The sequence below is a fragment of the Pristiophorus japonicus genome, unplaced genomic scaffold (assembly GCF_044704955.1).
Source record: "Pristiophorus japonicus isolate sPriJap1 unplaced genomic scaffold, sPriJap1.hap1 HAP1_SCAFFOLD_489, whole genome shotgun sequence".
Classification (NCBI taxonomy): Eukaryota; Metazoa; Chordata; class Chondrichthyes; family Pristiophoridae; genus Pristiophorus; species Pristiophorus japonicus.
Genome location: NW_027254394.1, coordinates 201,657 through 217,500, shown reverse-complemented (window position 1 = coordinate 217,500; position 15,844 = coordinate 201,657). Strand labels below are relative to the sequence as shown.

Here is a 15,844-nt window from a genome sequence, read left to right as displayed (position 1 = left end):
TTATTACCAAGCCTCAAGTGATGAAGGTGGGCGGAGCTTCCCCTTTTATACCTGAAAGTCCAGGTTAGGAGCGTCTCCCGTAAGTTCACCCCCTTGTGGTCAATGTTCTCCAGGTGTACAACTTAGGTCAGCTTATACATGGGTTACAATGATAGTTGAATACATGACATCACCACCCCCTCACAGTCTTGTTGGGATCACAGATTAAGTCTCTCTGGTGGTTTACGCTCCCTTGTAGAGCGCCTGAGTTGGGGCTCCGGTTGTTGGGCGCTGGCCTGAGTGTCTGCTGTTTGCGGTGCCTCAGGCCTGTCCGGACTGCCCACAGTGACTGGGCTCTCCTCCACTTGGTTCCGGTGTTCGGTCACCTGTGGTGGAGTAAACTCTATGTCATGTTCTTCCTCTGCTTCTTCTATGAGGTTGCTGAACCTCCTTTTAGTTTGATGCACGTGTTTGCGGCAGATTTGTCCATTGGTAAGTTTAACTACCAAAACCCTAATCCCCTCTTGGGCAATCACAGTGCCTGCGAGCCATTTGGGACCTGCACCGTAATCAAGGACAAAAACAGGGTCATTGACATCAATACATCGCGCCCTCACATTCCTGTCATGGTAGTCACATTGTAACTGACGCCTGCTCTCAACAATTTCTTTCATGGTGGGGTGTATAAGGGATAACCTGGTTTTGAGCGTCCTTTTCATTAGCAGCTCTGCGGGTGGAATCCCTGTGAGCGAGTGTGGTCGGGATCTATTGGCCAACAGGAGGCATGATAAGCGGCTTTGGAGGGAACCCCCTTGGATTCTGAGCATCCCCTGTTTGATTATCTGCACTGCTCGTTCCGCCTGGCTGTTTGAGGCCGGCTTGAACAGTGCCGTTCTGACATGGTTAATTCCATTGCCTGCCATGAAGTCCTGGAATTCAGTGCTTGTGAAGCACGGGCCATTGTTGCTGACCAAGACATCCGGTAGACCATGGGCGGCGAACATTGCCCGTAGACTTTCTACCGTGGCAGAGGATGTGCTTGAATTTAAAATGGCACACTCAATCCATTTGGAGTAGGCGTCAACGACAACCAAAAACATTTTTCCCATGAAAGGACCTGCGTAGTCCACATGGATGCATGACCATGGCTTGGCGGGCCAGGACCAGGGGCTAAGGGGGGCTTCCCTGGGTGCATTGCCCAGCTGAGCACATCTGTTGCACTTGCGAACACAAAGTTCCAGGTCTGCATCGATTCCTGGCCACCAAACGTGTGACCTGGCAATTGCCTTCATCATGACAATGCCCGGGTGCTCATTGTGAAGTTCTCTGATAAACACCTCTCTGCCCTTCTGGGGCATGACTACTTGGTTTCCCCACAGTAGGCAATCAGCCTGAATCGAGAGTTCATCCTTGCGCCTATCAAACGGTTTAAATTCCTCAGGGCATGTCCCGTACGTGGCTGCCCAGTCCCCATTCAGGACACATTTCTTAACTAAGGACAGTAGCGGGTCTTTATTTGTCCAGACTTTGATCTGACGGGCTGTCACAGGTGAGCCTTCGCTTTCGAAAGCTTCAACAGCCATGACCATCTCAGCATCATGCTCAGTTGTCCCCTCAGTGGTGGCTAGTGAGAGCCTGCTGAGTGCATCGGCGCAGTTTTCAGTGCCCAGTCTGTGCCGAATTGTGTAGTCATAGGCGGCTAACGTGAGTGCCCACCTCTGTATGCGGGCCGATGCATTCGCATTTTTGGCCTTGTTGTCGACCAAAAGGGACATTGGTGGTTTGTGATCTGTCTTCAGCTCAAATTTGCTGCCAAACAGGTACTGGTGCATTTTTTTTACTGCATATACACATGCTAGCGCTTCCTTTTCTACCATCCCGTAGCCTCTTTCTGCCTGGGACAGACTTCTGGAGGCATAAGCTACCGGCTGTAACTGCCCATTGGGCATTCACATGCTGCAACACACACCTGACACCATAGGACGACACATCGCACGTTAAAACAAGTTTCTTACACGGGTCATATAACGTTAACAGTTTGTTAGAGCACGCAATTTGTTATGCTCCATCAAAAGCCCTTTCCTGGCTGTCCCCCCAGACCCAATCGCGACCTTTGCGTAGGAGCACATGTAACGGCTCTAATAGCGTGCTCAATTTGAGAAGAAAGTTACCAAAATAGTTCAGGAGCCCCAGGAACGAAAGCAGCTCCGTCGTGTTACGGGGTCTGGGTGCTCTCTGGATTGCTTCTGTTTTGGACGCAGTAGGTCTGATCCCGTCTGCTGCTACCCTCCTCCCCGGGAATTCTACCTCTGGAGCTAAGAAGGCGCACTTCGCCTTTTTCAGTCACAGCGCTACCCGGTCCAGTCTGCGTAGCACCTCCTCCAGGTTGTGGAGGTGTTCTTCAGTATTGCGACCCGTGATGAGGATGTCGTCGTGAAAAACCACCGTCCTTGGAATCGACTTGAGGAGGCTTTCCATATTTCGCTGAAAGATCGCGGCGGCCGAATGAATCCCGAACGGACATCTGTTGTACTCAAACAACCCCTTGTGTGTCGTGATGGTGGTCAGCTTCTTCAACTCACTCGCCAGCTCCTGGGTCATGTAAGCTGAGGTCAGATCCAATTTTGAAAAAAGTTTGCCACCGGATAGCGTCGCAAAGAGGTCCTCCGCTCTCGGTAGCGGGTATTGGTCTTGGAGTGACACCCGATTGATGGTGGCCTTGTAATCGCCACATATCCTGACCGACCCATCCGTCTTGAGCACCGGCACGATCGGGCTCGCCCAGTCACTGAATTCAACTGGCGAAATGATGCCTTCCCTCAGCAGGCGGTCCAATTCGCATTCTATCTTTTCCCGCATCATGTACGGCACCGCTCTGGTCTTGTGTTGTACTGGCCTGGCGTCCGGGTTTATGTGAATCACGACATTGGCCCCCATGAAAGTGTCGATTCCGGGTTGAAATAATGAGTCAAATTTGTCCAGGACCTGTGAGCATGATACTCGCTCCACAGAAGATATTGCATTGACATCGCCCCATTTCAAGTTCATGACAGCAAGCCAACTCCTCCCCAGTAGTGCGGGACCGTCCCCCGGGACAATCCAGAGTGGCAACCTGTTCTCCAAATCTTTGTGGGTCACGACTACCGTGGCGCTGCCTAGCACAGGAATGATCTCCTTTGTATATGTCCGTAGCTGTGCGTCAATCGGCAATAATTTTGGCCTCCTGCCCTTGGACACCCACAACCTTTCGAACTGTTTGATACTCATCAGGGATTGGCTGGCCCCCGTGTCTAGCTCCATTAATACTGGGATGCCATTGAGGAGCACTTTCATCATTATCGGTGGCGTCCTGGTATATGAACTGTATATGTGCTCCACATGAACTCGCTGAACTTCAGCTTCCAGCGATTTACCCCAGTATTCATTTGGCCTCGTAGGGCTTACATTGGGCCCGTCCTCCTCGTACATCAACCTGGCTGCAGGCTTCCTGCACATATGCGCCAAGTGACCGCTGACGTTGCAGTTTCTGCAGGTATATTGCTGATACCTGCGAGCTCTGGCTGGGTGTTTGCCTCCACACCTCCAACATGAGCTGGAGGCCCCATTGTTGAAAACAAAAGGTCCATTACCAGTCGATCGTCTCTGACTGTCTCTGCAACTGTCCTTAAGCGTACCATTAACAGGTGTTGATGGCCCCATTACTGGCCGCATTGTCCATTGCGATGGAATCGCCGTTCAGCTAGCCATTGTCTCTGTTGAATGCCCCCTTTGGGTTCGACTACATGCTCGGGCATGTCCGATTGCTCCTGTCTGCCTGGAGAACTGTGTGCCGCGTTAACAATGTTGATTCCCTGGTCGTTTGCCGCATTTGAGCCAAGATTTTTGTCATACATCATTCCTGTCTCTTCCTCCCCTGAGATAAATGTCTGGGCTATCAGAGCCGCCGCTTCCAAGCTCAGGTCTTTGGTCTCAATCAGTTTCCTGAAAACCCCAGTGTGACCGATGCCCTCAATAAAAAAGTCTCGCAGCATCTCCGCTCTGCATGTATCTGGGAACTTACATAGGCTCGCCAGTCGCCGGAGATCTGCCACGAAGTCTGGAACGTTTTGCCATTCTCGCCGCCGGTGCATGTAAAACCGGTGTCTCGCCATGTGCATGCTGCTCGCCGGTTTAAGGTGTTCCCCGATCAACTTACTGAGCTCTTCGAACGTCTTGTCCGCCGGCTTCTCTGGCGCTAGAAGGTCCTTCATCAGGGAGTACGTTCTGGATCCACAAACTGTCAGGAGATGAGCCCTGCGTTTGTCGACCGAATCCTGTCCCAGCCATTCCTTAGTGACAAAACTTTGCTGTAGTCTCTCAATAAAGTCGTCCCAATCATCACCAACACAGTACCTCTCATCTGTGCTGCTCGTGGCCATGCTCGCGTGGTTTAAATCCCAGTTTCTCATCGCCAATGATATATCTTTACTATACAGTATAAATGCACATAATTGAGAGAAGGTCATTCTGTGACCAGTTACCTTTATTACCAAGACCTCAAGTGATGAAGGTGGGTGGAGCTTCCCCTTTTCTACCTGAAAGTCCAGGTTAGGAGTGTCTCCCACAAGTTCACCCCTTTGTGGTCAATGTTCTCAAGGTGTACAACTTAGGTCAGCTTATATTTGGGTTACAATGATAGTTGAATACATGACAGTCTGGTTCAGCCTCAGACAGGAATTGTGAAGAGGGATGGAGGGGGGAAGAGGAGGGGGAGTGCGGGAGGGGGGAAGGGGAGGGAGAGAGGGGGAATGGAGAGGGGGGAGGGAAGGGGAGAGGGGGGAGGGAGGGGAGAGGGGGCAGGGAGAGGGGGAGGGAGGGGGAGAGGGGGGAGGGAGAGGAGGAGGAGAGGGGGGAAGGGAGGGGGGAGGGAGAGGAGGGGGAAGGGAGAGGGGGAGGGAGGGGGAGAGGAGGCGGGGAGGGAGAGGAGAGAGGGGAGGGAGAGGGGGGAGGGAGAGAGGGGAGGGAGGGGGAGAGGGGGCAGGGAGAGGAGGGGGAGAGGGGAGAGGAGAGGGGGGAGGGAGGGAGGGGGAGAGGGGGCAGGAAGGGGGTGAGAGGGGGGAGGGAGAGGAAGGGGGTGAGAGGGGGGAGGGAGAGGGGGGAAGGGAGGGGGGAGGGAGAGGAGGGGAAAGGGAGAGGGGAGGGAGGGGGAGAGGGGGCAGGGAAGGGGTGAGGAGAGGGGGGAGGGAGAGGAGAGGGGGGAGGGAGAGGGGGAGTGAGAGAGGGGAGGGAGGGGGAGAGGGGGCAGGAAGGGGTGAGAGGGGGCAGGGAGAGGAGGGGGAGAGGGGAGAGGAGAGGGGGGAGGGAGGGGGAGAGCGGGCAGGAAGGGGGTGAGAGGGGGGAGGGAGAGGAGGGGGAGAGGAGAGAGGGGGAGGGAGAGGAGAGGGGGAAGAGGGGTCAGGAAGGGGGTGAGAGGGGTCAGGAAGGGGGTGAGAGGGGGGAAGGAGAGGAGGGGGTGAGGAGAGGGGGGAACGGAGTTTGTGGCGGGGACTGAAAACAATGGCTTTGGTCTTCCCAATATTCAATTGGATAAAATTTCTGCTCATCCAGAGCTGGATGTGGGACAAGCAGTCTGACAATTTAGAGACCAAGGAGGGCTCGAGCGAAGTGGTAGTGAGGTACAACGTCTGGGTAATGTTGCTGAGGAGTAACATGTAGATGTGAGAAAGGAGGGGGCCAAGGATCCATCTTTGGGGGAGTTTTGAGAAGAGAATCCATTGATGCAGATAAGTGGAAGCACTGAGCTGGAGGAGAGATGTTGGACGATGATTGTGTGGGTCGACTGTGTCAAAGGCTGCATAGAGGCCGAGGAGGGAGAATGCAGCATGGACACAGTCACACAGAATGCTGGTGACGACGTTTGCTTGGGCCATTTTGGTGATAAACATGGACGTTGCATTGGGTCTGTCAGCGGCTGGCCTGGAGATCGAGGAGGTGGAGGGTGTCACAGAGAGGAAAAGCACAGATGTGCTTATATCTCGAGTCTGGCACCCACTCTGACTCTGCCCAGCTACTACACTTTCACACCTACTTGGCCATACCTGAGGAGACCCGTCTTTTCTGTCTCCACTCACGAAGCAGTCTGTGACAGAGTTATGCCACGTGCTGAAGCCAGGAATCCAGAGTGGGCCGAGCACAGGGACAGACATGGCCATTGTGGGTGAACATCACAACATTGAGCTTTTGTTCAGATCCTTTCAAGCCACCACTGGAGACATTTGTAACATTAGTATTACTTCAGTCCGCTGATGCCGCAAGCAGGCCCCGGGAGCCGAGGTTTGCAGGGGAAACACCTTCGTCACTTTGTCCATTGAAAGGAGGCAACAGCTCGAGTGGGCACAGCACTTTTACCTGTTGCAGCTTCTGTAAAGTGCAGGGTCTCATCGATGGCACATACACAGCCAACAAGACCCATAATGACTATCCCAAGGTGGGCATCTATAGCAAAGGCTTCTATCCATCATTGTACAGGTGGTGTCAGACCACAACTACAGGATCATTCAGGGGAATGTGCACCAGTCCAGCCTGGAGTGACAGCCTGGATTATGGGCTCAAGTCCCTGGAGTGGGGCTTGAACCCACCATCTTCTGACCCCGAGGTGAGAGTGCTACCCACTGAGCCACACCTGACTCCCGTGGTGTACAGTGTAGAGCACTGACAGAGTGTGTGGCTTATCACCACATGTATGCTGCATGGTTTGCTGCAGGTTGCTGAGTGGGATACAGTCGAAGAGTATTTGACCACACTGGTTTCACTGTGATTATCAGTCATACATGTGGCAGCTATAATAAACTCACACAGGTTCTTATATTTCAGCTGCAACCCAGACTAATAAACAGGCAGCCGCAACCTCGACTGTGGTGAGTACTGAGCAACAGCTTTTATACCGATATCCTGCTGTTAAATACACCTCATCACTTCCTCTCCAGCCCTGGACGTTATAGTGTATTTCTTTTACTTATGACCAGTGTTCTTCTGAAGGAGCTAACTCTTGCTGGGAAACAGTTTACAAATGGCAACAGCCCCTCCTGATATCACACCAAGCAACTGTTTATCATGTGTAGCTTGGACAGTACCAGTAACCATGGCAGTGAGTGAGGGAACATAGGAACAGGAGCAGGCCATTCAGCCCCTCGAACTGTTCCGCCATTCAATTAGACCAGGGCTGATCTGTATCTCAACTCCAGCTACCCACCTTGGTTCCGTAACCCTTAATACCCTTGCCTAACGAAAATCTATCAATCTCAGTTTTGAAATGTTTAATTGACCCCCCCAGCCTCAGCTTTTTTGGGTAAGTTCCAGATTCCCACTGCCCTCTGTGTGAAGAAGTGTTTCCTGATTTCACCCTGAACGGCCGAGCTCTAATGTTAAGGTCATGTCCGGACTCCACCATCCAGAGGAAATAGTTTCCCACAGTACCTTCCCTATCAATTCCTCGGATCATTTTAAACACCTGAATTCCATCACCCCTTAATCTTCTATACTCGGGTATACAAGCCTGGTCAGTGCAACCTGTCCTCATAATCTAACCCTTTTAGTCCCCGAATCATTCTGGTGAATCTCCACTGCACCCCCTCCGAGGCCAATATCCTTCCTGGGGTGTGGTGCCTAGAACTGAACGCAGTGCCCCTGATGTGTTGTAACCAGAGTTTTATCCAAGTGTAGAATAACTTCCGCCCTTTGTATTCCAGCTCCCCTGAGATAAAGGCCAACATTCCATCAGCCTTTGTAATTATTGTTTGTACCAGTCCCCTGGGTTTTATGATTTCTGTGCATGGACCCTTAAATCTCTCGCTCCTCCACAGTTCCTAGCTTCTCGCCATTTAAAGATATTCTGATCTATCTCAGGTGGAGCTCGGGTGGAGTTGAGTAACACGTGGTGCATCCCTTTAAAGCCATAAGGTCGAATTGCCATACCTTGTTCACGGAAACAGAAATTCATCAGTGTGATCGTGTGACTCTGAACAAGCATTGAATTCGTTGTCATTTACAAAAACTAATATTGAATTTCCTGCTGTAGCAAAGCCTGTCATCTGGGTCACTAGGCGACTCTGATAATGTCACTGACCAGCTCCAGCCGTTCGAAAGTGGAAGCTTTTTCAATGCCTGGGTCCATATAAACAACATCTACAGACTCTCCCTTATCGAGCACCTTAGCTACCACCTCAAAAAATTCAACTAAGTTCGTTAGACATGAGTTCTGCTTTACAAATCCATGCTGGCTCTCTCTGACCAGCTCATATTGTCCAAGTGCTCAGCGACCCTCCCTAATAATAGGCCCAGCCTGATCCTGAACTCACGTGACTTTCACAGGTTGGGGTCTAGTTTGACTCCCGGGCCGGGGACTAATGGTCAGATGACCGACTGAGGGAGTGATGGTCAGGTGACTGACTGAGGGAGTGATGGTCAGGTGACTGACTGGGGGAGCGATGGTCAGGTGACTGACTGGGGGGGGGGGGAATGGTCAGGTGACTGACTGGGGGAGCGATGGTCAGGTGACTGACTGGGGGAGTGATGGTCAGGTGACTGACTGGGGGAGCGATGGTCAGGTGACTGACTGGGGGTGGGGATGGTCAGGTGACTGACTGGGGGAGTGATGGTCAGGTGACTGACTGGGGGAGCGATGGTCAGGTGACTGACTGGGGGAGTGATGGTCAGGTGACTGACTGGGGGAGCGATGGTCAGGTGACTGACTGGGGGAGTGATGGTCAGGTGACTGACTGAGGGAGTGATGGTCAGGTGACTGACTGGGGGAGCGATGATCAGGTGACTGACTGGGGGAGTGATGGTCAGGTGACTGACTGGGGGAGCGATGGTCAGGTGACTGACTGGGGGAGTGATGGTCAGGTGACTGACTGGGGGAGCGATGGTCAGGTGACTGACTGGGGGAGTGATGGTCAGGTGACTGACTGGGGGAGTGATGGTCAGGTGACTGACTGGGGGAGTGATGGTCAGGTGACTGACTGGGGGAGTGATGGTCAGGTGACTGACTGGGGGAGCGATGGTCAGGTGACTGACTGGGGGAGTGATGGTCAGGTGACTGACTGGGGGAGCGATGGTCACGTGACTGACTGGGGGAGTGATGGTCAGGTGACCGACTAAGGGAGTGATGGTCAGGTGACTGACTGGGAGAGCGATGGTCAGGTGACTGACTGGGGGAGTGATGGTCAGGTGACCGACTAAGGGAGTGATGGTCAGGTGACTGACTGGGGGAGTGATGGTCAGGTGACTGACTGGGGGAGTGATGGTCAGGTGACTGACTGGGGGAGCGATGGTCAGGTGACCGTTCCAGTGGTGCCGAGCTCCCCCTCCTCCCTGCGATTGTGAGCCACCGGCCTCATTTAAATCTGTCGTTCCATGGCCCGTGGGTCGGGTCGGGTCGGTGTGAGCACAGCCCAGGCTCCTGCCCGCTCCCACCCGAAATGGCAATCGGGGTCCCAATGACATTGTGACTATTACTGCGGTGGGAATACTCTGAGCCCGCTGGGTGTGACTGGACCCTGGGTGATGGTGGGTCAGGATGTCAGTAGGGAGAGAAGGGATAACGTAAGGTGCTCCTGTCCCTGAGTGAGGGCGAAGCCTCCGGCTTCAGCCTGTCCCAATCCCTCTGCTCCCAGGCACAATCATTTCCAAGCGGCTCCCCTCCAAAGGCTCTCGGGGTTTTGTCTGTGGGCCCTCCTGTCCCGGCCTCCTCTCTCCTGTTAAGTCGCACCTTATTGTGCAGGCAGAGGGACGGTGAGCTGCTGGAAGGGTCAGGAGCAGGTGCCGCAGATTATCGGTGTGTGTGGGCACCCGACACGAGGCTGGGTTTTGTTCAAAGGGATTGTCTCTGTGAAACCCTTTGTGTGTTTCCCAATCTACTAGTTTCCCACTAACCTTGGCCACCAATGCGTATAAGGTGGCCAAGGTTAGTGGGAAACTAGAAGATTGGGAAAATATTAAACGACAGCAAAGAATAACGAAGAAAGCAATAAAGAAAGGAAAGATAGATTACGAAGGTAAACTTGCGCAAAACATAAAAACAGATAGTAAAAGCTTTTACCGATATATAAAACGGAAAAGAGTGACTAAAGTAAATGTTGGTCCCTTCGAAGATGAGAAGGGGGATTTAATAATGGGAAATGTGGAAATGGCTGAGACCTTAAACAATTATTTTGTTTCGGTCTTCACAGTGGAAGACACAAAAACTATGCCAAAAATTGCTGGTCACGGGAATGTGGGAAGGGAGGACCTTGAGACAATCACTAACACTAGGGGGGTAGTGCTGGACAGGCTAATGGGACTCAAGGTAGACAAGTCCCCTGGCCCTGATGAAATGCATCCCAGGGTATTAAAAGAGATGTTGGAAGTTATAGCAGATGCATTCGTTATAATCTACCAAAATTCTCTGGACTCTGGGGAGGTACCAGCGGATTGGAAAACAGCTAATGTAACGCCTCTGTTTAAAAAAGGGGGCAGACAAAAGGCAGGAAACTATAGGCCGATTAGTTTAACATCTGTAGTGGGAAAAATGCTTGAAACTATCATTAAGGAAGAAATAGCGGGACATCTAGATAGGAATAGTGCAATCAAGCAGGCGCAGCATGGATTCATGAAGGGGAAATCATGTTTAACTAATTTACTGGAATTCTTTGAGGATATAACGAGCATGGTGGATAAAGGTGTACCGATGGTTGTGGTATATTTAGATTTCCAAAAGGCATTCGATAAGGTGCCACACAAAAGGTGACTGCAGAAGATAAAGGTACGCGGAGTCAGAGGAAATGTATTAGCATGGAGATAGAACTGGCTCGATCTGGCTCAGCCATGATCTTGTTGAATGGCGGAGCAGGCTCGAGGGGCTAGATGGCCTACTCCTGTTCCTAATTCTTATGTTCTTATGTTCTTATGTGTGTGCGTGTGTGTGGGGAATGTGTGTGTGTGGGGGGAGTGTGTGTGTGTATGTGTGGGGGGGGGAGTGTGCGTGTGTGTGTGGGTGGGGAGTGTGTGTGTGGGTGGGGAAGGTGAGTGTGTGTGTGTGTGGGGAGTGTGTGTGTGTGTGTGTGGGTGGGGAGGGTGTTTGTGTGTGTGTGGGTGGGGAGTGTGTGTGTGTGTCGGTGGGGAGTGTGTGTGGGGAGTGTGTGTGTGTGTGTGTGGGTGGGGAGTGTGTGTGTGTGGGTGGGGAGTGTGTGTGTGTGTGTGTGTGTGTGTGGGTGGGGAGTGTGTGTGTGTGTGTGTGTGTGTGTGTGGGGAGTGTGTGTGTGGGTGGGGAGTGTGTGTGTGGGTGGGGAGTGTGTGTGTGGGTGGGGAGTGTGTGTGTGTATGTGGGTGGGGAGTGTGTGGGTGGGGAGTGTGTGTGTGTGTGTGAGGGTGGGGAGTGTGTGTGTGGGTGGGTGGGGAGTGTATGTGTATGTGTTTGTGGAGAGTGTTTGTGTGTGGCTCAGTGCCAGTGACAGACAGCAGCCAGAGTCTGTGCATGTTGCAGTGAGGCCTCGGACAGGAAGCTTTAAAAGAGCAGGAACCGGTCTGAGTGCTTTGTCACAGTGCAATTATGAGGATATGTTGCATGAACTTGGCTTGTATTGTCTGGGGTTTCGAAGGTTGGGGGATGATTTAATCAAGGGTTTAAAGTGAGAAAGGGACTTGCTGGAAATTTGTCTTGTGGGGCCGGAGGAACAGGAAGTTCCCTCACCAGTAATCCCGCTCCCTCCCTCCCTCCCTCCGCCAGTAATCCCCCTCCGCCAGTAATCCCCTTCCCACCCTCTCTCCGCCAGTAATCCCCCTCCCCTCGTCCCTCCGCCAGTAATCCCCCTCCCTCCCTCCGCGAGTCATCCCCCTCCCTCCCTCCTTCCCTCCACCAGTAATCCCCCTCTCTCCCTCCCTCCGCCAATAATCCCCCTCCCTCCGCCAGTAATCTCCCTCCCTCCCTCCCTCCGCCAGTAATCTCCCTCCCTCCCTCCCTCCGCCAGTAATCCCCCTCCCCCTCCTTCCGCCAGTAATCCCCCTCTCTCCCTCCCTCCGCCAGTAATCCCCCTCCCTCCCTCCTTCCGCCAGTAATCCCCCTCTCTCCCTCCCTCCGCCAGTAATCCCCCTCCCTCCCTCCCTCCGCCAGTAATCCCCCTCTCTCCCTCCCTCCGCCAGTAATCCCCCTCTCTCCCTCCCTCCGCCAGTAACCCCCTCCCTCCCTCCCTCCGCCAGTAATCCCCCTCCCCCTCCTTCCGCCAGTAATCCCCCTCTCTCCCTCCCTCCGCCAATAATCCCCCTCCCTCCGCCAGTAATCCCCCTCCCTCCCTCCGCCAGTAATCCCCCTCCCCCTCCTTCCGCCAGTAATCCCCCTCCCTCCCTCCCTCCGCCAGTAATCCCCCTCTCTCCCTCCCTCCGCCAGTAATCCCCCTCCCTCCCTCCTTCCGCCAGTAATCCCCCTCTCTCCCTCCCTCCGCCAGTAATCCCCCTCCCTCCCTCCCTCCGCCAGTAATCCCCCTCTCTCCCTCCCTCCGCCAGTAATCCCCCTCTCTCCCTCCCTCCGCCAGTAATCCCCCTCCCACCCTCCCTCCGCCAGTAATCCCCCTCCCCCTCCTTCCGCCAGTAATCCCCCTCTCTCCCTCCCTCCGCCAATAATCCTCCTCCCTCCGCCAGTAATCCCCCTCCCTCCCTCCGCCAGTAATACCCCTCCCCCTCCTTCCGCCAGTAATCCCCCTCCCTCCCTCCCTCCGCCAGTAATCCCCCTCCCTCCCTCCCTCCACCAGTAATCTCCCTCCCCGCTCCCTCCCTCCGCCAGTAATCTCCCTACCTCCCTCCCTCCGCCAGTAATCCCCCCTCCCTCCCTCCCTCCCTCCGTATACCCCCTCCCTCCCTCCCTCCATAAACCCCCTCCCTCCCTCCCTCCGTAAACCCCCTCCCTCCCTCTCTCCGCCAGTAATCCCCCTCCCTCCCTTCCACCTGCCAGTATTCTCCCTCCCTCTGCCAGTAATCCCCCTCCCCCCCTACCTCCGGCAGTAATCCCCCTCCCTCCCTCTGCCAGTAAATCCCCTCCCTCTCTCCCTCTGCCAGTAATCCCCCTCCCCTCCTCCCTCCGCCAGTAATCCCCCTCCCTCCCTCTGCCAGTAAACCCGCTCCCTCCATCCCTCCGCCAGTAATCTCCCTCCCTCCCTCTGCCAGTAATCCCCCTCCCCTCCTCCCTCCGCCAGTAATCCCCCTCCCTTCCTCTGCCAGTAAACCCACTCCCTCCCTCCCTCTGCCAGTAATCTCCCTCCCTCCGCCAGTAATCTCCCTCCCTCCCTCTGCCAGTAATCCCCCTCCCTCCCTCCGCCAGTAATCCCCCTCCCTTCCTCTGCCAGTAAACCCACTCCCTCCCTCCCTCTGCCAGTAATCTCCCTCCCTCTGCCAGTAATCTCCCTCCCTCCGCCAGTAATCCCCCTCCCTCCCTCTGCCAGTAATCCCCCTCCCCTGCTCCGGCAGTAATCCCCCTCCCCTCCTCCCTCCACCAGTAATCCCCCTCCCTCCCTCCGCCAGTCATCCCCCTCCCTCCCTCCTTCCCTCCACCAGTAATCCCTCTCCCTCCCTCCCTCCGCCAATAATCCACCTCCCTCCCTCCCTCCACCAGTAATCTCCCTCCCCGCTCCCTCCCTCCGCCAGTAATCTCCCTACCTCCCTCCCTCCGCCAGTAATCCCCCCTCCCTCCCTCCCTCCCTCCCTCCGTATTCCCCTCCCTCCCTCCCTCCGTAAACCCCCTCCCTCCCTCCCTCCGTAAACCCCCTCCCTCCCTCTCTCCGCCAGTAATCCGACTCCCTCCCTTCCTCCTGCCAGTATTCTCCCTCCCTCCGCCAGTAATCACCCTCCCTCCCTCCCTCTGCCAGTAATCCCCCTCCCTCCCTCCCTCCGCCAGTAATCCCGCTCCCTCCCTCCTTCCCTCTTCCAGTAATCCCCCTCCCTCCCCTCCCTCTGTCAGTATTCCCTCTCCCTCCCTCCGCCAGTAATCCCCCTCCCCCCCTCCCTCCCTCCGCCAGTAATCCCACTCCCTTCCTCCCTCCTGCCAGTAATCCCCCTCTCTCCCTCCCTCCCTCTGTCAGTAATTTCCCTCCCTCCCTCTGCCAGTAATCCCCCTCCCCCCTTCCTCCCTCCGCCAGTAATCCCGCCCTCTCCCTCACTCCCTCCTGCCAGTAATCACCCTCCCTCCATCCCTCCGCCAGTAATCCCCCTCCCCCTCCCTCCCTCCACCAGTAATCACCCTCCCCCTCCCTCCGCCAATAATCCCCCTCCCCCTCCCTCCGCCAGTAATCCCCCTCCCTCCGCCAGTAATCTCCCTCCCTCCCTCCCTCTCTCCGCCAATAATCCCCCCCCTCCCTCCCTCTGCCAATAATCCCTCTCCTTCCCTCCACCAATAATCCCCCTCCCTCCCTCCACCAGTAATCCCGCTCCCTCCCTCTCTCCCTCCGCCAGTAATTCCCCTCCCTCCCTCTGCCAGTATTCCCCCTCCCTCCCTCTGCCAGTAATCCCCCTCCCCCCCTCCCTCCCTCCGCCACTAATCCCGCTCCCTCCCTTGCACCGCCAGTAATCTCACTCCCTCCCTCCCTCCGCCAGTAATCCCACTCCCTCCCTCCCTCCCTCCTGTCAGTAATCACCCTCCCTCCATCCCTCCGCCAGTAATCCCGCTCCCCCCTCCCTCCCTCCGCCAGTAATCCCCCTCCCCCCTCCCTCCCTCCGCCAGTAATCCCCCTCCCCCTCCCTCCGCCAATAATCTCCCTCCCCCTCCCTCCCTCCGCCAGTAATCCCCCTGCCTACCTCCCTCCACCAGTAATCCCCCTCCCCCTCCCTCCGCCAGTAATCCCTCTCCCTCCTTCCGCCAGTAATCTCCCTCCCTCCCTCCGCCAGTGATTCCCCTCCCTCCCTCCACCAATAATCCCCCTCCCCCCTCCCTCCGCCAGTAATCCCCATGCCTACCTCCCTCCACCAGTAATCCCCCTCCCCCTCCCTCCGCCAGTAATTCCTCTCCCTCCTTCCGCCAGTAATCTCCCTCCCTCCCTCCCTCCGCCAATAATCTACCTCCCTCCCTCCCTCCGCCAATAATCCCCCTCCCCCCTCCCTCCCTCCGCCAGTAATCCCCCTTCCTCCATCCCTCCACCAGTAATCCCTCTCCCTCCCTCCCTCCGCCAATAATCCCCCTCCCTCCCTCCCTCCCGCCAGTAATCCCGCTCCCTCCCTCCACTCCCGCCAGTAATCCACTTCCCTCCCTTCCTCCGCCAGTAATCCCCCTCCCCCCCTTTCCCCCCCCCACCCTCCGCCAGTAATCCCCCTCCCGCCAGTAATCCCCCTCCCGCCAGTAATCCCCCTCCCCCCCCCCACCTCCCGCCAGTAATTCCCCCCCCCCCTCCCTCCCGCCAGTAATCCCCCTCCCCCCCCCACCTCCCGCCAGTAATTCCCCCCCCCTCCCCTCCCTCCCACCAGTAATCCCCTCCCCCCCTCCCGCCTGCCAGCTCACCCTCCCGCCGTGTTTGGGCAGGACAGCGATGGGGCCTGTGCAGAGCAGGCCTGAGAGTTAGAATCTCCCGGGCCTCACGGTGTGAAGGGCCTGATGGTCTGCCGTACGGCCCAGTCCCCAGCTCTCACTACTCCCGCCTCGAGTTAATGTCGAGGGTCAGACGTGAGCAAAGGCCACTGAGACCAGGTACCAGAGGCCCCAGGAACGTTACTGAGGGCCAGTACCTTTAGCAGGACACTGACGGAACCTCAGCTTATGTATAAATGAGAGGGGATCCCGGCTCTGCCTCTGATGTGGGTTGATGGGTTTGTGCTTTAAGTAAGCGCGTGGGTTGGGGGAGAGGCCTGTTTCCGTGTGGTAATCAGTGTATTT

The 15,844-nt window shown here is 55.6% G+C and overlaps 1 protein-coding gene across 6 annotated transcripts in view; it reads left to right on the top strand.

Annotated features, from left to right (window-relative positions):
• The window catches only part of LOC139253271 (uncharacterized), a 135,371-nt gene that overhangs the window by 116,950 nt on the left and 2,577 nt on the right, over window positions 1–15,844 (top strand). For all 6 annotated transcript variants that reach the window (XM_070873482.1, XM_070873485.1, XM_070873484.1 and 3 more), the window contains one exon: window positions 6,832–6,875. In XM_070873482.1, coding sequence (XP_070729583.1) covers window positions 6,832–6,875 — 44 coding nt within the window. The remainder of the gene's footprint in view (window positions 1–6,831; window positions 6,876–15,844) is intronic.